General features: G+C 41.9%; 1 protein-coding gene across 1 annotated transcript in view; it reads right to left on the bottom strand.

The window, feature by feature from the left end:
• The window catches only part of PLCL1 (phospholipase C like 1 (inactive)), a 205,506-nt gene extending 185,381 nt beyond the window's left edge, over positions 1–20,125 (bottom strand). Inside the window, exon 1 of the mRNA XM_034065433.1 lies at positions 19,853–20,125. Coding sequence (XP_033921324.1) covers positions 19,853–20,125 — 273 coding nt within the window. The remainder of the gene's footprint in view (positions 1–19,852) is intronic.
• Positions 20,126–21,781: the final 1,656 nt, after the last annotated feature.

Genomic DNA, 21,781 nt, shown 5'->3' with positions numbered 1-21,781 from the left:
TGGTAATTACTCCTTTTAATGAGATTATTTTTCAACGAGATCTTATTTAGATGTGAGACCCTGTAAAATAAAGGGTTTTCAGTTGATCAGACATTCTCATACAGGTTACCAATTCATAATCTGTATATTCTGGCAATATATACATTTACATCCAAAACACAATACACAACATCCACAATAACAGCCGATTGCTGCACTACACCAAGCATATTTCTCTTGATGGTCTCTCTTATGGGAGAAGGAGGTTTCACCACCCTGCAAGTCTCAAGAGTTTTGAGAAAGCAATCCACCTTCTCTATAGAAACAAATATGTCAAAGTATTGTGCAAAAGCATCAGGAACAGCTATTTCATAGACAGCAGATTTCCATTCCCATGGTTGTAAGCTTATAAAACAAGATATATATGAAAAATAAAACAGAACTAAACGAACTTTGAGTAATAACTTGCTGACTTTTGGTAACAGTAGCCTCTAAGGAACACTATTATTGCTTGGCTGCAGAAGAGATCGTTCTGAAATCCCTTTCAATCTGTAACCAAAGTAAACCCCTTAGGAAAGTTTACTTCCCCTCCTAAAAACTGCAGGTTGAGATTTTTTTATCACTTGTCAAACACATTATTCAAATAACCCATTACATTGTTCAAATCACTGCAGCTCTTGCAATTGTTTTTCCTACAAAACTCATTAGCATAACATTACCTGTATCCTTATTTTCCTCATCCATTTAAGTATGGGTAACTTAAATCTGAAAATATTTTCATCCCAATATTTTTCTTAATAGTCAGAAATTTCAAGTTATGTGACCTATAAAATATAACACAATTTGGAAGCTTCTTTACAACATAATGGAGCATTAACAGTGCTGACAAATTCCAAAGGGAATGGAGGAAGATAAATTCATCTTTGATACTACTCCACAGGGCAAAGCAGGAAAGAATGAAACTGCTGCATTTCTGATTCCCTACACTGCAGCGGGAGGTCTTCATTTAAGAAACTGCCAGTCAAGACTGTGTGAAATGTCTTTTTCCCCTCAGTTCCATCCTTTCCTTGTGTGGTTTTAAGCACATCCACAGAAGCCTTCTTCCATCACAGACGGGGATTTTATACTGGCATCATAATAACTAAAAAAGTAAAGGAGAGGGGGAGGCTTCCTTTAAAAGCAACAAACTGAGCAGTTAAGACTGGAGAAATAGAATTAAAACCATGGGACAGGAAGAGGATTGGTTCTCCATGTAAAGGATTCCCAAAATGCCAAGAAATTAAGTTTGTAGCAAGGCCTCTGTCAAGAGTTATTTATGACCTGCCTGGATTGTTACACTGCATGCAGCAACTCCAGAAGGAGGGGAGGAAGTCCAAAGGCAAGGTATCCAACCTGGCAAGAACATACAGATTCCAGCAGAGCTGACCAAATCCCAAGGTGAAATCACTTCAGCCTTGCCAAAGGTATTTCCAGTAACTGACTTCACAGAAACAGTGGAGAACAAAGAAGCTGAGAAAATGTCATTATTCCACTGAAAAAGGAAACTTCTGGGGCTAAAGGGATTCAGTCTGGAAAAGTAAGAAACCTAAATAGATTCAGGACACAGAGCAGAAAAACACGAATATTGAATACTAACTAGGATCAGTATCCAAGACTCCTCAGCTTTTCATGTTAGTTGGGAGAGAGGTGTGTGAGTGTATATATATATATATTCCATCCTTATATTCAGAAAGGAAGAATCACAAGAAGATACAAAACATTAAATACACTCAGATTTTAAACCAACTCTTGCTGTAAGAGTAACTAACAATTTGTCACACAAGCAGTATTTGTCATATTTATGACAAAGGTGTTAACATCAGTTTCAGTAAAAGCTGAAAGGGAGCAATGCTCTTCTCCTTCCAGCCACACAGATAGGACAGCCATGGCCAGCAGGGAGATTGGCCATTACAGGCTGGGGCTGCAGCCAAGCAGGCCAGCACAAGAGACACTGCAGCCTCTTTAACCTCACTCTTGGCAAATACAAGAGAGAAAAATGTGATGCTGGATGGCGAAGAAAACAAGGATTCAATTTATCTCCTAATACAGGTGTTTAAAAGTCTCATCCTTCTGGAAAGTGATGCCCCTTCACCGCAGACACTCCTTTCTCATCCAATAAAAGAATCTCTTTGCTGTCTTTTCTGTACCTTCTTATTTCTTTCTCCAACCTTCTTCAGTGTTGTAACCATGCTGCCTTTTGGGAAGACACTTATTAAAAAAAAACCAAAACAAAACACTTTCTTTGTGCTGCTTCATGTCCTTGTAAATGTTAGATTCAGAGTGTCTGCCTATATTTCTTTTTCCATCAATCTTAAAGCTAAATGCACACAAAGCATTTTACCTTCTTTGTCCAACACCTGGTATTCCTTCCCAAAAAGGCAAAGCAAGGGGTTTACATCTCTCAAATTATTGTTACACACTTGAACTAAAGATTCAACACTACATTATTACAGCAAGAAAAATAATATAGGTTTAAACAGCACTATGGGGGTAAAAGGAATTGACAGAGTAACTCCTATAAGACGCAAAGTTAGTTTTCATGCAGAAACTATCATTTCATACCCTGAAATCTTGGAAACACTGGTCTGGGCGAGCCTACCACAGAAAGAGTAAACAGCTCCCTACTTTTGTCAAATAAACACAAATTTTAAAAAGCATAATTAAAAAAAAACAAACCAGATCAATACTGCAACAAGTCTGCTGCTCTCACTAGCACTACTGTCAACCGCTCCTGTGAGTTTTGGCAAACCCTGATAACTGTAACTGTGGAGCAAGGTGGTCTCAGGCAGAACCCCAAAAGCACTGAAAGAACTTGTTCAATACTTAGCTCTGAAATACTCAGGCACAGCACAGAAATAAGACCTACCAGCTGAATGCATGAAGTCAAACCATACGTTACTGAGAATTGAACCTGCACTGGCAGAGAACTGCAGTAATGGTAAACTAAAAGCACCGGTTTTTGTGACAGTCATCAAATGGAATTTAATCTGGACTTTTATGTGTTGTTTTTATACCTTTAGACGATTCGTGTTCGATTTCCCAAGTATTTCCTAGTGTAGGCAAGGCTGTGGATCGAAATAAAGGTGCAGAGTTTGCAGTAACAAGATTACGGTGGATAGTGAATGAAAAAAGAAATATAATCAAGAATCCGAGTCAAAATTCCCAAGGTTGGTCATCACTGCTCTGGCATCATCAGCTATTTGGAGGACAGTCAGCACGTTCCCAATAGTTACAAAGCGGCACTGATTTAATTCCAACATACAGGGGAAAAAAAAATGAAAATACTATGTGGGCAAAAGGTTGCAGATGTCTGGTTTTCTTAACTTGACAATGTAATTGATGATCTTCACCACTAAGTGATGACCAATTGCTTTGCAATAAAATAAAATATTCTATTTTTAAGTGGCAAGATAAGATTGAAAAAATAGGAAAGAGCAGAAGTATTTGGCCACAAAATGAGGTGAAACAGCTACTTTAAAATGGCTGGCAGCCTTTGCCAAAGGTTAGAAATACTTAGTGTCAAGGCCCCACTAAGTCACACTGCAAGTTTCTCCACTGCTTCCCTGCTCTACACATCCAGCCTGTTCCCCCGGGCTGGCAGACACATTCAATGGCCTATTCCTGACCTTGAACACCAGACACGGGCTTCATACAATGGACAAAGTATGGCTAAACAGGCTGGAGCTTTCACACACAGATTATCCTTGCTTACAATAAAAAACAAAATACAGAGGAAATGTTACTCAAAAATTTGAACTGGATCCATGACACATTTCCCCCTTCCTATGTTCCAGTCCATGAGAGAGATTTTGCATGTCCATCACAACCTCTGTAGTCTATATTAATAGACACTCTAATAGCATCCTGTATCTCCCTGTGTTTTGGCTCCAGGCACACACTACAGTAATTATACAGGCAGCATCTTTTCCAGCAGAATGTTTATTTAGGATTACAAGGGAAAGGTCCCTGCAGTTAACTCTCAGCAAGCTCTGCTTTCTTCTCTGGCCAAACAGCCCTTCCACAGAAAGCACACCTATGGCGCAACATACAGGAGCAGGAGAAGGGTGTTATTTCCTACACTGTTCTCCTCCAACACTTTGCTTCTAGGTGCAGTTACTTGTCAGTTTAACTTTTCTTCTTGCTTTTCACACCTCTCAGAACAAAACCCAGTACAGTCCTCAGGGAAGAAGGCACTCAGATTTGTAAAACCAAATACAAATCCATCATCATAATGAATCACTTAATTAAGCAGCTGAGCATGTCTGGAAGAGGCAGTGGCAAACTTCTCATGTAGTATAGGAACTAGGAAATTAAAACCCCTAGTGCAGTCAACGGCAAAGGTATCATTAATCATGACTATCAGTAGAAACACCACTAAGCTTATCTTAAAAATTAAACAACCACTTGAGAAGAACAGCAATTCTCCCTAGTGCATTGCCTGGATTATTTTACTGCTATTGATCACTAAATCATCACAGAAAAGAGAAAAGCTTGTCATTCTTTGGTTGTTAGTGGCTCATATAACATTATTAGAAGCTAATTTAAGAGCTCTGTAATATGTCCAGCCATCTCATGTCCTTCCAAAAGGATGCTCAATCCTTTCCCTGATGTCTGGAGTCTTAAATGCTCATAAAGTTAGCTTTTCTAGAAGGGATTTAAAATCAGAATTGCAGTTGAACTGCCAGTACCAATACTGGTGCTGAGTGCCTCAAATACTTTCTTGATGTAGTAAAAGCTTTCATACAGTGACCAAATGACACATTATACATTCAGTGGCAAAACACTGACAAAAACCAGCCAACCAATAAAACCAACCACACAAACTCAAAACAAACAAATCCCACAGTATTTTCAAGAACATGGAAGAGGGAGGAAACTTTCAAGTTTTATATCAGAGCTAAACCTGGTGTACAGATCAGTGAGTAGCCAAGACCCCTACCTGAGATATAACTGATGATATGAAGTTATACAAACACACAGCATGTTTACATCTTTTCTACAATATTATTCTTTGGTATCATTTACCTCCATATTTGCATTCATCCATTAATTACTTTACTGGAGTAAACCCAAAGGGGTAAAGCAATGTTATACCCAAACACTGCCCATGGATTCAGATACCAACTCATAACTAGAAAGGTATAAAGTTCTCGAAAAGAAAATGTACTTTGAACAGCCATTAAAATACAGACAGGCATGACAAGCAACCACTAAAACCAAACAAAATTCACACACACACCACCCACAAGTCATGCACGGTTTTACTAGTTCAGCAGTATAGTTAACATTGTATCTACACAGTCAAGAAGATTAAAGAACAATTTCCATTGTCTAAACTTCAAGGAACAGGTATTTTTCCACAGGGGCATTCACTGGTCCTGTCCTGACACATGCCATTCATCTACAACTGCCAATGTTCAGCATTCGTAGAGATAACATTCACTTCTGATACCAAGAGTTTTGCCAAAGGCTCACGAATATTCTTCTCTACCTAACTACAGTATGAATCAAATCCTACTTTGATGCAACAGCCTAAATAAGAACAAATGAAAACTCCAGCCTATAACACCTCTGTGCAAGCAATTCTGTTGGCATAAGGCAGTGCTCTGTATTGCAGTTTGCCACAGCAGCACAAGACAATCCGCATCTCTCTCCTTTGAAAGGCAAATGGCAGATTTTTGGTGACACCCCCAGCTCAGGCTGAGGGTAAGCAGACCAGTTTTCCAACCGACCCACCACCCCCGGATGCAGTGTTGGCTCTTTTGCATTCTCTAACCATTCTGACACTTGTTTTCATCCGTCTTGATGGTCTTTGTTCACACAAACTTATTTTAACTAAGAACTAACGCAAATAGCTATTGATGACCCAGTCCCAGCTTGAGTTTCAGGTAAATCCTCATGACTGTCAGTTTAATTAAAAAAATTGCCTAAACACAATTTATTTAAAAAAAAAAACTTTTGGATAAACCATTACAACTTGTATTTACAAAAGGCCAAAAAAGAGTAAGAGATAACAAAAAGTACTTGCAAGGTAGGCTAGTTATGTGATAGCATAAACCGCACTTTGCCTTCTTATACATGTATCTCTGTAATGCTGAATAAAAATAGTATTTTTTTCCTTTTGCAAAGAAGTTGTATTTTGCAATAATTACCAAGTTTAGCTCTTGGGTTTACCAAAGAAAACAACATTACCATTTGCCACTGCTAACACTGTGTAATAATACAATATTTACTCTAAAAAGTCAATTTAACATGTTCTTTAAATTTATATTGGCATGCAAAGTATATGCAATACATACATGAGTATATGAATGGGAGGATAATAAACTGAGCAAGCAGTACTATATTCTTTAGAACATACAGATATCCAGACATGTAAACACTTTGGTGTTTTCTTTGAGTGATATTTGGAGGACTGTGCAATATGGGTTCCTGGCTCCAATATGCCACAACACAAGTCAGAGACATTCTGCAGTCCCTGAGTAGGTGTACATATAGGTAAACAAAGTAAATGGCATTTCAAAGTAAGATCTGGATTATACGAGATCTACACCACTTAAATGGTACCATTTCAGCAGGGTCATGTCTTTTGCCTCATGACTCTTCAACTTAGACAGAAAATGCTGCAACCTGTTGATGTTAGAAAGCTGATCTTTCCTCATGCAATGAATGGAACACTGTGCCCACACTGTTCCTTTCAAGCCTTCACATTTCTAAAAACGATGCCAAATGCACTTGCAGGAGGATGCAGCACAGCTTACTCAAGCTGAGAGCTGGGTATCTTTGGAGAAGTTAGAAGCTGGTCTGAAGGAAATACAAAATTCCTTCTTTGCAGAGAAGTGATATATGGAAGCCAGGCACCAGCTACATGCCAGTTTTCTTAAGAAAAACGTGTGATCCTCTCCTGTTTGGAAGGCAAGGTACTGCTATAGGATATGAGTGCACTTTTAAGCTGCAGGGTTTCTACTTTATACAAAAAAAGTCCTGATTCTTTGAAAAGCAACAAAATTGCCCTGTTCTCAAGACATCATACGCATTGCCACAAGTATGCACCAAAAAGGTGTAGCTTCCCAGCACCTGTTTAACACTGCTGCTCTGCTTAACACACTTTCAGTCCCACTTCTTGCTAAATGGGATCATCCATCCAGCATAGGTCATATCCAAACACAAGCCAGGGCATTAGCCCTCAGGAAGTAGAGTTCTTCAGGCAAAGGGGGAATCCTCCTACTGACTCTCCAACAGCCACAGGATTTCATCACTAGTGCTTGTATGTCAGCATTTCACAGCACATGGGACATTGTTACAGTGAAAGATACAAACCTTATGCTGACCAAATGAGGGTATTAACCCCATTTCACAGAATCACAGAATGGCTTGGGTCGGAAAGGACCTTAAGATAACCTAGTTCTAACCTCCCTGCCCTGAGCAGGAATGTCTCACACTAGACCATGTTGCCCAAGCCTCCGTCCACCCTGGCCTTGGACACCATCAGGGATGGAGCATTTACGATTTCTTTGGGCAGCCCATTCCAGTGCCTCACCATTTTCACAGTAAAGAACTTCTTCCATAGATCTAACCTGAGCTTCCCCTGTTTAAGTTTTCACCCATTACCCCTTGTCCTGTCACTACAGTCCCTGATGAAGAATCCCTCTCTGGTATCCTTGTAGACCCCTTCAGATACTGGAAGGCTGCTCTGAGCTCTCCAAGCAGCCTTCCCTTCTCCAGGCTGAAGAGTCCCAGTTTTCATAGAATCATAGAATGGGTTAGGTTGGAAAGGACCTTAAGATCATACAGTTCCAACCCCTGCCATGGGCAGGGACACCTTGCACTAAACTATGTCACCCAAGGCTCTGTCCAACCTGGCCTTGAATAATTTTTGTTAAATTAAGTGGGTTTTTTTCCCCTATCACTTAAACTTTACCTGCTCCCCATGCCCTCCCAGCATAGCTACTGAGCCTAGGCAAAGCATGTTGCTTAACACAATCACATTTCAGTCTCCTAGGCAAAAAAACTTACTTGTCCTCCACTGTACTACGGTAACCTTGCTGCTCTTCAGAAGGACTCCTCAGTCCTTGGGCTGCTCAGTGTTAATTGTGCTCAGGACAAGAATATAACATAAAGTAAGTAATTATAATGGTTAAAAAAAAAAGGGCAAGACTTCAAAGTCAGGAGGTATTGCTGCAGGAAACACTCCTCCATGGTGACCAAGGATACTGGGAGAATGTTCTCAAGTCTACAAACAGGCTCTGATCTCAATGAGATTTGGATCAGTCCATTGAAATAAACTACTTCAGAGCACTATTCCTGTCCATCAGATTTATCTTGCCACTGTGCATCAAGGTGCTTCCCTCTCATCTGTAAAGATGTAGCAAAAAATAAAACCTATTGAATTTGAACAGAATTGTTAATAGATATTCAGCACAAAGACCCTATGGCAGCACTGCCAAACAAATAACTCACAGAAAATGCATTCGTTTATTAAGTTGTCTCTGTCTTTTATTTCCCCCCTCAGGTCTAATAACAACTTACTCTTTTTGTGTTTTTAATAAAAGCAACTGTTATCTTAAAACAATCCCCTAAAATTTATTCTTCATCACTATTGTTCAGGTTTAAAGCACTGCATTTTTGCCAAGCAAACCTTACCTAGCTCAAAGTAGGATCAGCATAACAAAATTAGCAACATTTTCAGTCTTCAGCAGCCTGGAAAAGAAAATCTTGAAGGAAAATAACAGGCTTCAGTGATTGGCTATTTGTGTTCAACCCAACCCTTCCTCCACTGATGGCAATGGGAGAAATGCCACTGATTTCAGAGGCTGCAGATACTATGTTTACACTCAAAATCTGCATTGCTTTAGGGAGCAACTGCCACTGTGAATTATAACACTCTGAGAAGGAAATTCACAAGATATGGGAATACTATGACTTGCACTTCAAATCATAGGCAAATACAACGAATTTTACATCACACTAGGAGACAATACTTCCTTCAGGATATATCCATACATTATTTCCTAGAACAAATCTGTCTTTAGCCCAGTGTCAAGGCTTGGGTTTGAGGACAGGCCTCAGATCTCATGCACAGCATTCCCGCTGAAGGCAGTCTCCTGACTCTCTAGCTACTGCAGAACACAAAGCATTTCCACAAAGTCTTTTTTCCATACCTTGGATGAATTCCACTGACTATTTTCTTAGCCAGTGCTCATAGAATTTTTTATTACAGTATTTATATGAGGTAGCCTGGAGATGTGTTATATTCCAATGGAATATCATTCTTTTATTAAACTATTGCATTTGTTAATTTAATAAGCTCCTACGTAATCTCATTTGGAAAAATTGATCTTACAGTAAATCATTCATAGCATTCTCTTCTGGTAGCCCTGGCCTTGAAGAGATCAGCAGTCACCTGAGCTGAGCAAAAGGCAACTTCTAACCAGGTACTTATGAAAACTGTTATAAACTTAAAAGAACAAAAAACTGAAATCACATGGCTTTTCCAAACCAAAGTACAGCTCATAAAGCAATTCAATGCAAGAAACCAGAACTCATCTACATTTATAGTGAGTTGCCTATACTGTATTTTGAAAGTGTCTTAAGAGAAAATCTCATGTTAAGTAAAACAGAAGGCTTTTTATTCTGTTATGCAAATAGCAATAGCAAGCTAAAACTGACAGAATCCACTACTAATACCTATTCTCTCAAAAAACTACCTTCACAACAAAAATGTAATTAGAACACTTTGACTTTAACTTACAATGGTAAAATTTGTCTAAACACTATGGGGATGGGGAAAGCTTAGTAGTAGATGCACAAATGGCTTTGGAGTTGCTCCAGAATTGGTGGCAAGCTTCACTCAGGAAGAGAGGGATGCAAGGAATAAGATTCAATCACCACACAGGCCAGAGCAGGACAAAAGCAGCCCTCACTCATCTTCCTCTTGATCCTTCCACCAGAGCTGCCATAAGTGCTTGTGGCAAAAAACAAACAAACAAACAAACAAAAACACAGCTTTGGCCTCCTAGCAGCTACCCTGCACCCTCCTGCAGACACCTTCCCTCTCCCCAAAACTTCTTACCATTCAGCCTCCCCACAGCTGAAATACCCACCCACTTCTATGCCTGTACATGCCCAAAAGGCCACGTTATCACAGCAACTCAGCTCATGCAACAAACTGTTGTTTTTCTGCCTTGAATGACTTTTCCCATCAGGGAGCTCAGTGCTGGGTCTGCAAATAGACCCCCACGGCTGTGCTCCATGCTCTTAATGAGCCCTGCTCACTGCCCTTCACCATGTCCCCACCGTACTTGTACACTCTCAGCTGATTCCTGATTCCGCTGCTCCCAGGCAGGCTCCCCCGTTTTATTCAGCTTCACCTGCTCCCCATGATAGCCTCTCCTCACAGCAGTGTTTGGGTTATGGATAATCCAATTTTCTGAATTTCACTTGAGTTTCTAGACATGCTCTCACCCTGCTCTACCCCGCGGCTTTCCCAATTACTTGAGATGCAGCATCTGATTCGTGATCAAGGAGTTTTACTTCCCATTGCTATTGACTTCCTATCTTTTTCTCACAAGCACAGTGTGCCTAACATTCTTGTGCAGTCACTACAGCACACATACTCCTTCAAACGTAATGACTTTGCAGTAGTATCCACTGTTAAAGCATTTCTTAAATTCATGTGATCTCTCACATCAATACTCCTGGCAGAAGTTTTTCTTTTGTCAGTTGCTCTTTTGGTTTTGGCTGGTTTGGGTTTTTTTAAGCAGATATGCTTTCTCAGATAATACCACAAAACACAGTGTTTTATGCAGCAGTGTGCACAGAAACAGGATGGATATGCCCACACTTGCATAAGCAGCAGGCTTCTCTTAAACAACAAATGCATCCTGCATTTTATTTAAGCAACTCCTTTTTTTTTTCTTGTGTTTGCCCCCCAAACTAACTGAAAAGCTAAGTAAGATTAAAACGCGTTGTAGCTTACAACCAAAACAGATCAGCAATCCTTCAAAACTGTTTAATGCATTAAAAACATTCTATGCTTAACGGTACTACAATATAGGAAATTTGATCCAAGTTATGCTACAAGATCACTGCTCAACATAACCCAAAAGACTTTGGGTCCATAAAATAATAAATCATAAACATTACTGTTCATCCAATTCCAGACTTATTTGAAAGGTATGTAATTAATTAGCCTGCTTCATACTGAACAGATATCAAACAGAGATTCTTATTGCCCATTCATGGGCTGTATCTAAGTTACCAAAACAAACTTCCAGTGAAGAATGACGATTTTGGAATCCTAATGATCCACTACCCTGCTGCTTCCATAGTCATTTACACCCGTGCAATTCAATACATAACAACTTCGCAGGAGTCAAACTCATTTTCACTTTGTTTGAACCTCTGAACAAAGTACTGGGCAGCAAAGACACACTCCTTTTGCTATTTGAAAAAGTACCAAAGCAGCATGACACAGGTCAACCAGGAGGGATGAGATCCAGCACGATGGAGAACCTCTGGGGGTAATAAAGTATTGATACAATTAACGATTTCTGTAGCTGTTTCTGCTAGGATTATCCAAGACATGGTGTGAGCGTTAGTACTCCCCTGAACATTGCAACTCAGGAGGAGAATCAAGCCTTCACAGCATACATTTCAAACTGGGATACTTTTCAAAATCCTCCCAGTACAGTAGCAAAGTAGTAATACTTTGGTGTTGGCTACCTTTTAGACTTCGATGTACCTTTAAATAGGCATGTCACAATAACATTACTTGACGCATACCACCCAAAACAATCCCCAAACTAATTTTGTAGAGATCACTAGCTCTGGAACAGGAATATTTAATCTCAGTTTGATCCCAGTTTTGTTTTGTTGCTTGGATGGGGTTTTTTTAAATTAGGGCTTGCACATAATCTAAATGATCAGACACTTGCAACTTGATAAATACTCATGTTAACATTGAACCATCACCAAAAGAAGTCATTACAATAGTAATAGAACAGTTAGGGCTGGAAAGGACCTTAAGATCATCTATTCCAACCCAGATAATCTCAGTGATTCAAACATGCTTCATGAAGGGGCTCAATAATCACTAAACCTGCAAATCTGACATAAAAAGATTCTCCTAGTAGACAGTATTCTACATAAACAGGCTTCAAAACCAAAAATGTGTATAGCACAAAGATTTAAGGACAAAGCTTTGATTATAAATACACTTCTATACCAGTACATACAAAGATATCCATTTTGTTAGTATTTGGCAAAGGCATTTCGCCTTTTGCAGAACTGAACTTTTTAATCAAGTCTGAGTAGTTCCTAAACTGTCATATATGTCAAAGACTCCAAGTTACATTGACTAAAGGAAAAACAAATAGACCAGAATACATGGTAATGAAACATTACATTAATCGTCATTCCTAATTTCGTAGAGAAATCACCAAGTTATTACTAAAAAGTACACCTACCAGTTGCACCCTGGAAAGAAAAAAAGATTATGCTGATAAGGTTTACAAGCATGAGCACTAAATGTTTCACCACAGAGGATGCATTGTTGGATCTACAGTAATTGCTGCATTTTCACATCTACTGTGGGGAAGGTCAGAAAAACAACCAGCCCATAGTAGTAACTCAAATAAAACATTTTTGTTATAGATGGCGTTGACATCAGTGGAACTACAATATTAATAAAATAGTATCATAAGAAATAAGATCTGTAGCTCTGGACAGATATGAAAACTTAAGTTCTATTAACAGCTGCTTAACATATGTGGAAAACAGTAGAAAGTATTCCTCCACCACTGCTCCACCCAACAGCACCACCACTCCAAAACAACATTATTTTTAATTGTTTTGTACTTCTGTACAGTAGTCTTTGTACACATAACAAATCGAAGAACAAACCAACCTGTATCACCAACTTCATCTCTTATTACTGACCATAAGAGCTCCTACCTCTTACTTAAAAAGCCACCAAATAACTTCCTGAAAAGACCTGCCAGAACTTGATTGCAGCTGACGGGGCTTGCTGGTAACCTACAGAGAGGATACTGTCTCACCAGTTTGAAAGAGGTCACCTTTAGGTAATGTCAGTGGAATATATTCAAATAATCTTTACTATTATGGTCCTGTAGGGAAAGATACCACAAACACACTGCCATTAAGCCTGTGGGTAGAGATGGATAATGAAACCACTAGTCGTGTTACATTATATGCTCTATGGAAGCAATTGACAAGAAAATTACTCCAGAGTTAGCAGTCAGCATAACAAACAAATTTGCTATAAACTCTAACAGAAGCAGCTTGTCCTGGAAATAGGTTGTTGGGGTTTGTTGCTTTAGGGTGGGGTGTTTTTTGAAAGTACTAATTAAAGTTTATAGAAGTCAGTGTAAAGGCTCCCACTGATTTTTAAGAGACTTTCAGCCAGGCCTCAAGTTCTCCTTGAGCAGAAATTAACTTAAATAAACCTTCTACTTGAATGCAGCAATGGCAAGAAAACAGAATTATTGCATTTTGTGGCAAATCCAACCATCAAAACCAAAAACTCTAATTTCAACATTAAAAATACCAAGAAAATTAATGGAAAGAAACTTTCACCTATTATCTATAGATTGACTTGTGTGTGAGGTGCATATTAGAATGCTCAGAAGCAAGCGTAGGTGACTCTGGACCTGCACAAAAGAAAAATCTCTGTAAGAAGATTTTCCAGCAAAACTTACATCTCCAAAAGGCATAAGAAGCTAGGTGAGCCTTCAGGACAACTTCATAGCACCCATATGCCTAAATACTGCACCTGAATCCCGTTTTATACACCCAAGTCTTCAGTGGATTGTGGTCTGCGTTACTACAGACTACTATTATTGATAACTTGACATTAAAAAATTCCACAAGACCTAAATCCTCTCCACTACAATGTTATCATCTTAGACACAGCCACACTGGACTTTCCAATGTTAGGGTTGTTTTCAGTGAAGAGATGGGGGTGAAACCCCAGTCCAAAATGCTTACTGCCCTCCAGGAGAAAGTATCTTAGTGCTAAATGCAACAGTTCCATAGAAAAACTGTCCATCTTCAGCGATACTAACTACTGGATAGAATTGATTTGCAAAAGCAGAGCATGAAATATCCTGCAGTGTGACAAAAATATTATAAAGTCTACAAACAGCTAAGCCACAGCAATCTAAAATACAGCTATAAAATGCTTCTCTTAGGTAAAGTTGGCAAAAAAAAAATCTAGGTAACTAATTAACACAGAAGATTTTTTTCATTTCTGAGACATTTTTACACTAGCAAGAATGGAGAACAGTCTTCACTGCCTCTTAACAGTGTATTAAGTTTTTCATAACAGATATCAGGTTAAATAAAGGTCAATCTACACTGGTATCCCAGCTACAGGAGTACATGCACAGGGAGCACTTAAGCAATGAAGTACAAAGTGATCAATCCTCTGCTGTAGTTTCCCAGTGTTCAACCACTTGTAGTTCAGGGGTTTTCTAAACCAGATGCTTTCGGTGCATTGTGAAACTCTCCTCCGTCAATCTGTCATTTTGAACCTGCTTGATCACATTTGCATTTCTGACTGCCACAGCTTTCTGTAGCTGTTTAAGTGCATGATTCAATCGCATGCTGTGTCAGAAGATGCTTTCATTTGTTTTAAACCTGCTGCTATATAACTATCCCTCGGTTTTCCCACGTCCCATTCTGTGAAACAGAGTGAGTATCAGTTCCCCGATCCTCTCTCCACAATGTTCGGAATTTACATACATTAAAATATCACCTGCTAGATTCCTTTTTCCAGACCATTCAGATGATACCTCATCTTGTAGCAGTCTTTCCATAGCTAAGCATGTAATTCTTGCCTTTCTCTATGACTTTTTAGGCTCTATTGTGCATTTTCATGTCTCCTCTACCTAAATATTTTCCTTTTCCTAGGGTACTTATGAATATGCCAAAGAATGCAGTTGTGGTAAAATCACCATTAGGCTAACAATTAGTCAGCTTTAATGAATCTTGGATAGTCATAAGTTTAGATTATTAAGCAGCAAGTATCTAAATGTAAGCTTTCATAGCAAAAAGCTAAGTAAGAGTTACTGAAGAATCATTACAGTCATGAGAAACTCTATTGTCTTCTGAAAAAAAAAGGTCATAAATAATCATGTTGCATAGAAAGATATCTATCAAAAACACTTAAATTCTGTCACCACACTGCAGAACACAAGCCGAAAGAAACTAAGTCTCATTCTTTTTATTGTAGGTTTGGGGTTTTTAAAGCTAAAAATGCCAGTAGGATAAATGCAAATTCTTGAAACAAGACAGCAGGCTCTCTTGATACGCTTACACTGATGAATTCAACCATAAAACCCTAATTCTTGCAGTTCTTAGACTAGTAGTATATGACAAGCAAGGACAACTCAGCTGACTTTGAAAGAAAAAAATTGTGCATGAAACAGAAGCAAATAGTCTTTGGAAGAATTTCAGTGAATGGCCTCAGCTCTACAGTGACTGAAGTTAAAGTCTGACTCTGCAGTTCTATTTCAAGTTCACTTCATGGGCATGATATGCTGCTACCCACCTAATGCAGAGCTGTTATCTGGTACAGTATCTTGACACAAAGATCCAGGAAGGAAAAACCCACATGGTCCCAAAAGTTTGTATTACATGCAACCAAAGCAGAGAGAGGAGCCTGGGAACAACTGACAGGGAAATATTTTGGTTAAAAATTACAAAATATTTCAGTAGGCATTACATAACAAATTACACAGCCTTCCTACCCCTTCATTAAAATGCTTCTACATGGCAATGTCAAAAGGAACATGCCAGAAGGAAAAAAGCATCAGTCAACTCTGTTTAGAATGCGACACAGGAAGGCTTGAATTGCACTACATGTAAAAAAGGAAAACCAGTTGAGTACTGTCTTCAGTTCTCCTGACCTAAAAGTGGTTGGAATTAACACTTTATTTGCAAACAACTGGCCCTGGATTGCTCACAGGAAGAGAAAATGGAAACACTTAGCAAATAATTTACCCAATGCATGGTCTATCTTTAGGCTTCTTCAAAAATGGGTCAGGTTCTACACTCTCTTGATCCTTAACTTTGTTTTCCAGCCATTGTACTCCACTGACTTCAGGCTTCTCATGGCAAAACCCCTTTCTTGCTCCAGTTCTGTAGTAAAGCAACTTACCTCTTTCCTTGCATAAAAAAAAAAAAGAGAACTAAAACAAAACCAAAACACCCCCTAAAAACTAATGCACACATATTAGGGGAATTTTCTAAAGCACAAAGGCAGCTATAACTATTTCTCATTAATGCTATTTCAATTTTACCTCAATCTACAAAGCTGGGAACATTAGCAAAGCAAAAGGGGAATAAAAATATTCCAGCTACATTTTGTTCTTTTTACATAAATGAGTTCTCTTGTTTCTAAAGCCAAATATAGAGCACATGAATACACTGAAGATTATCTAGAAGGGTTCATATTTTACTTGCTGTGTACGCCAAATGTAATTTGCTGCAGGAAAGGTTTTTAAAGCAAGTCCCTGTTCAGTCCTTTATACTTCACAGTTATATGGTGGATGCCAAAACACTCCAACATAAGCAAGTCTGGCTTCCACTGGAATTGCCTTCTCAGATGCTAACCTTGAAACTTGCAGAGTTCTAGAAGACAGCTAGGAAGAAATGCTGTTAAAAGTTTCCTTTGACCATCTAAATCTACAGAGTTTAAAATTTTTGCTAATTCAGTGAGACCACTCATGCTTAAAGGACACCTTTAAATAATTGGGAGAGAAATGGGAAAATAGGGCAAGAGCACTCAATTCCTGCAGAATAAGAGCCTGCCCTTACTGAACAACTTACTTTGCTTTCTAAACCCCCTTTTTCAGCTGCTAAAATCAGCTTAAAGAAAGCAATAGAATATTATTCTGACTATAGAATTATATGAACATATAGAACTTTTAGAGTAAAATAAACACTGTAAAATTCATTCCCCTGAAAAGCATACAGTGCTTAAACAGAACTCCTGCAACATTAAAGTCCTGGGGAAAAAAAAAAAAAAAACCACAGGAAAGGTAAAAAAAAAGTTGTTGAGTTTTTTAACCATAATTCCATCTGAAATTTGCATTCAACACCTGATGAACATTTTCCAGGACATCAGAAGTTCCTGAAAGATGCAGATAAATTGTTTAATTTTTATTCTGAGTTAAAAGTATTGCCATTCCACTGGAATAATGCCAAAGAAGAACTGTGATTCAAAAGACTTTTATATACCACCAAGACAACCTTGTGGGAAAGCAAACATAAGGCCCTGCATGGGATCCCAACAGCATGTCTTAGAGATGCATAGCCTGCAAATTCTCAAGTTCAGTTACCTGATATCAGACTGTGTTATCTAATCTAATTCACCAGTTTAGCAATGTCGTGGTTTAAAACCCCACCTCAGTCTTCCGCAGTATCACACACCCCTTTTCCCCCCACCACCACCTCCCCACTCCTGGAGGGATGGGGAGGAGAACCGGAGGAATACAACTCCCACGGATTGAGATAAAACCAATACAGCAATTAAGGTATAACACAAATCACTACTGCTACCACTAATAAATCAATGTTAGAGGAAATAAACAAGGAGAGAGAATACGATACCACCCACCGAAACCAGCCCAACCCAGAAGAGAGTTAACCCCCCCCCCTTTCCGGCCAACTTCCAGTTACCTCCCCGAGCATGATATGCTGTGGTATGGAATACCTCCCCGACTAGCCCAGGCCAGGCGCCCTATCTCTCCTTCCTCCTGGCCTCCCCTCCTCCCTGGCAGAGCATGAGCTCAGAAAAGGCCTTGGACAAAACCAAACGTTTGAGCAGTAACTCAAAACGTACGTGCCGCCAGCAACCACTCCCAGCCCGAAAGTCAAAACACAGCACTGCACCAGCTACCAAGAAGGAGAAAAAATGACTGCTACTGCTGAACCCATGACAAGCAACTAAATTTAAGATGAATTATAGTATTTTTCATTCCACTTCTGTCATAAAACCATTCCAGAATAATGTTCTAGTTTCCAGACTGGATCTCTTCATAGGCATCCTTAATTGTAAAGGCAATGCTGTCCTAGAAATCAAATTTTCCCTCATACAGTATTCAGTTCATTGACCTTATAAGCCCATCCTAGTTACCCTTCTTCGGAAGTGCTCCGGTTTGAATATACCATTCCTAAGCACAGGAAACTGAGTTTATCCAGTATTTCTGATAAGGCCAGTTCTTTACATAATATTAATACTTTCTTATCTCTATCAGAAATTTCTCTGCTGAGAAACATCATTCCAGAACATATCTTAAGAAATTTCCGCCACTTGTAAGACAGATCATTATCACTCTCAGCAGTATTGCTAAACCATCAACCTCTACTAAAAATGCTGCCCAGTCATTACAACTAAAAACTGGCATAATCTGTAAAAACAATGTTCTTTAATTTAAATTCAAGACAGTGTATTTTCAATTTTTGAAACCTTCACACAATTCCAAGAGAAAAATACCATTCTGTACCAAGACACTTACAGAACTTTGGTCCTGATTCAGTAAAGCATTTATGCATTTAGGTAGCTTCAGATTGGAAGTACTCCCATCACACCCAATGGATGCCTTTAGGAGACTAAAACCACACTTCAATGCCTTGTTGGGCTTACTGGGTTAATATTTCAAGGTGAAACTTAGGAAGAATCCTGAAGGCTCTTTTGCACTTAACTACCTCGGTCTCCTCTTAATGTTAAAGCTTTAAAATGCAAACGCAAATATTTTGATTATCTATTCCACCCTTGAACGGAGATACTATGCTCTGAGAACTAAGCATGTGTTCTTTGTTTCTTGCATTAAGCTAGAGCTCTGCCCAGTACCTTCACACATTTGCAGAAGTAAAGGCTTCTTTTCCACAGCTCTGCCGATGCCTTCGAAGTGCAAATCGCTACACGAGGATCACGTGTGACCACATGCTAAATTAAGTTTGCCCAGGAGACTTCATTCATCATCTCCCCATAAACTAGTAATTAGCCTACGGTACTTCCAAGGAGATGCCATTTAATTGGAAACCACAGTTTATTCTTAAAAGTTAAACTGGAGGAAGAACCAAACAACAAAAAAGCAAACAGACAAAAAGCCCACAGCTAAATATAATCATAAGGCCATTTTCTTCACCAGCTTATAACAAAGGCACAGGCTTTTAAGATCAAGCCCGACCTGTTAATTTCACATAAAGGGTGTTAAGCACCCAGTGCTGCTCCATAGCAATCTGTACTACAGTCAGCCTCCAAACACGCCTTCTGTTAATTTGTGACACTGCATATTTTGCAACTCTAGAGCAAAGAAAACCATCACAGTAGAAGCAATTCATTCTGCCTCCAGGTGCCTCATGAATATTAAGTAAGAGCAGCTACGAGCTGCTACACAAAAACTTCACAACTCTGCGGGGAACTGCCCCGCTGCGAAATTCACGGGGCACTCAGGGAAGCGGGAGAGACCTTGGCACCCCTCAGCAGTGGCAGGCGCAGCTCCCCGCCACACACCACCTCCAGGACCCGCTCCCCGACCCCCTATAGCAACCACTCGGCCAGGAGACGCCCCTTTCTTCCGAAGGGCTCCGGGAAGGCAACGCCGCAGCCCCATCGCCCCTGCTCTGTGCCGGCAGGGCAGCTGCGCGCCGCCTCGCCCAGGCGGGCTCCCTCCACACCTCCGGCCAGCCCGGCTCCCGCCCTGCCGGCTACAGCCGCACCGCGGAGCTCGGAGAGCGACCTCAGCCGGAGCAACCCGGCGACAGGACCAGCAGAAACTTCGCGGCAGGAGCACCCCATCCTCACCTTGATAATGCTGCTCCTCCGTGGGGTGGCCTTGGCCGCTTCCAGCAGGGAGGTATCAGGGTCGGATGCTGCCGCTGGCCCCAGGCTGCCGCCGGGAAAGCGCTCGGCGGTACCGACGGCCGAGACGCCGCTGCGGCGCTCCCGCCTCCTGCCTGCGGCTGCCGCCGGGGCGTCCAGCGAAGCCGACTCTAACTCCTCCTCGGCACGATGAGCGGCGTCGGGGAGAGTCCGGCCGGCCGCCGGTTGGTCTCTGCTGCCGGCAGCCTCTGCCATCGCCCCGCAGAGAGGTGTCAACTTCTCCGGGTGGCTGTGAGGGCGGGGTGGGAGGACACGCACACAGACGGCGTCCCGCGGCGCTCCCCTCACGGTACGACGGCGGCGGCAACTTTCTGCGGTGGAGCCATGCCAGTCCTCCACAGACTTCGCAGCACCTCCAGTGCAGGGGACACGGGGAGCGGGGCGGCAGCAGGGGAGCGCAACGCGGGCAGCAAGCGCAGGAAGTGCCGCCGCGGCGGCGACACCGCTGTGTTGTGACAGCGGCCGGGCGTGTTTTGACAGGCGGCGGTGACGGACGGGGCGCTGAGCCAGTCAGCGCTGCCGCGGCCCCCCGAGGGCCGCCGTGCTGGCCAATGGGCTTCGTGAGGGGCGTGTCCGCGGGACGCCTGGATGGGCGTTCTGGGCGGTGCGCGGCGGCGAGCGGCTGAGGGGCAGGTAGGGCTGGGGGTGAGTGAGCAGGGCGAGCTGTGGGACTTGATGGCATCCACCGCGGCGCCGAGAGAAAGGGCACGGGAGGGACCGTTTTGTTCTTTCCCCCGTCCGTGGGAAGCGCGTGTGCGTACCGGGACAACCGAGCCAATGCTTCCCCGCGTATTTTGGGGCAGTACCCGTGTGAGGGCTGAAACAGCCTGTGAAGAAAAGGGGGATAGGTTAACGCCGCTTCAAGCACGCTCAACCGCGGTGTTCCCCGGGAGGTACTCGCATTGGGAGTGCAGCAGAGAAGACGAAGGGACGGTGCCGGCCTGGCTGCACGCGGTTAGGAGGGAGCGCTGCAGCCTCAGCGCTGTTGGCGGCGGGGGGCGCCGCTCCCAGGCCCCTGTTGCTGCGGGTGGGTCAGCAGAGCTGGATGAGGCGTGAGGGGCGCCTCACAAAAGGCAGCGAGGACTCACGTTGGGACCCTTCGGCTCTTGGAAATGAGCCGAAAACAAGGCGGGCTGGGGCCCGGCCGCCTGCTCACCTCAGGGCGCTCCCCTCACGGACGCCTGCTCGGGGCAGCGCTTGCAGTGCCGCGCCCCTCACAGCTCCGTGCTCCTCAGGGTAGCCAGTGAGCGGCGCCCGCCGTTACAGAGCCAACACCGCCCCCTGGCGGCACGATGCGGCCGGGCCGGAGCAGCCGGTCCCGCAGCGCGGTCCCTTGCGGGAGATGAGGACGAGCCCCCCGGTCAGGGTTGTCTCTCTCCCGGCAGCCATGCCATGAGCCGTGAAGAGTGAGTGCGAGCGTGGTGCTGCCCTTCACAGCCCTTCAGATGGGGTTTCGTTATAATGAGGTTATCTACGTGAGCATCTCGGGAAAGATGGGGTAGAGGGGACTGTAGCGAGGGTAAAAGTGTGGGGAAGGGAAAGCAGGAAAGGCAGTTGAGAAACAGGGATTATATTGAAGGATGGGAAATAGAAGGGATAGGGCTGGGTGTGCTGATAGTCACTGGAGGCGTAAGACTACTCAAAATTAGCTATCGGCTTTAAAGGCAGTAAGACTCAGTGGAAGATTTCCTTTCTCTTTGGTTTCTAAAGTAACTTCCTAATGAAGGTGTTGGGCACCCATTGGCAGTCAATGATTAAGCAGGAAAGAATAAGAGGCAACCTCCTTTCTCCAGCCAGTTATTAGCAACTAACAAATGCTTAGCTACAGGACATAACTGCCACTTAAAGGGT

This window comes from Melopsittacus undulatus, chromosome 8, assembly GCF_012275295.1.
Source record: "Melopsittacus undulatus isolate bMelUnd1 chromosome 8, bMelUnd1.mat.Z, whole genome shotgun sequence".
NCBI lineage: Eukaryota > Metazoa > Chordata > Aves > Psittaciformes > Psittaculidae > Melopsittacus > Melopsittacus undulatus.
This window is presented reverse-complemented; position numbering and strand designations above follow the sequence as displayed.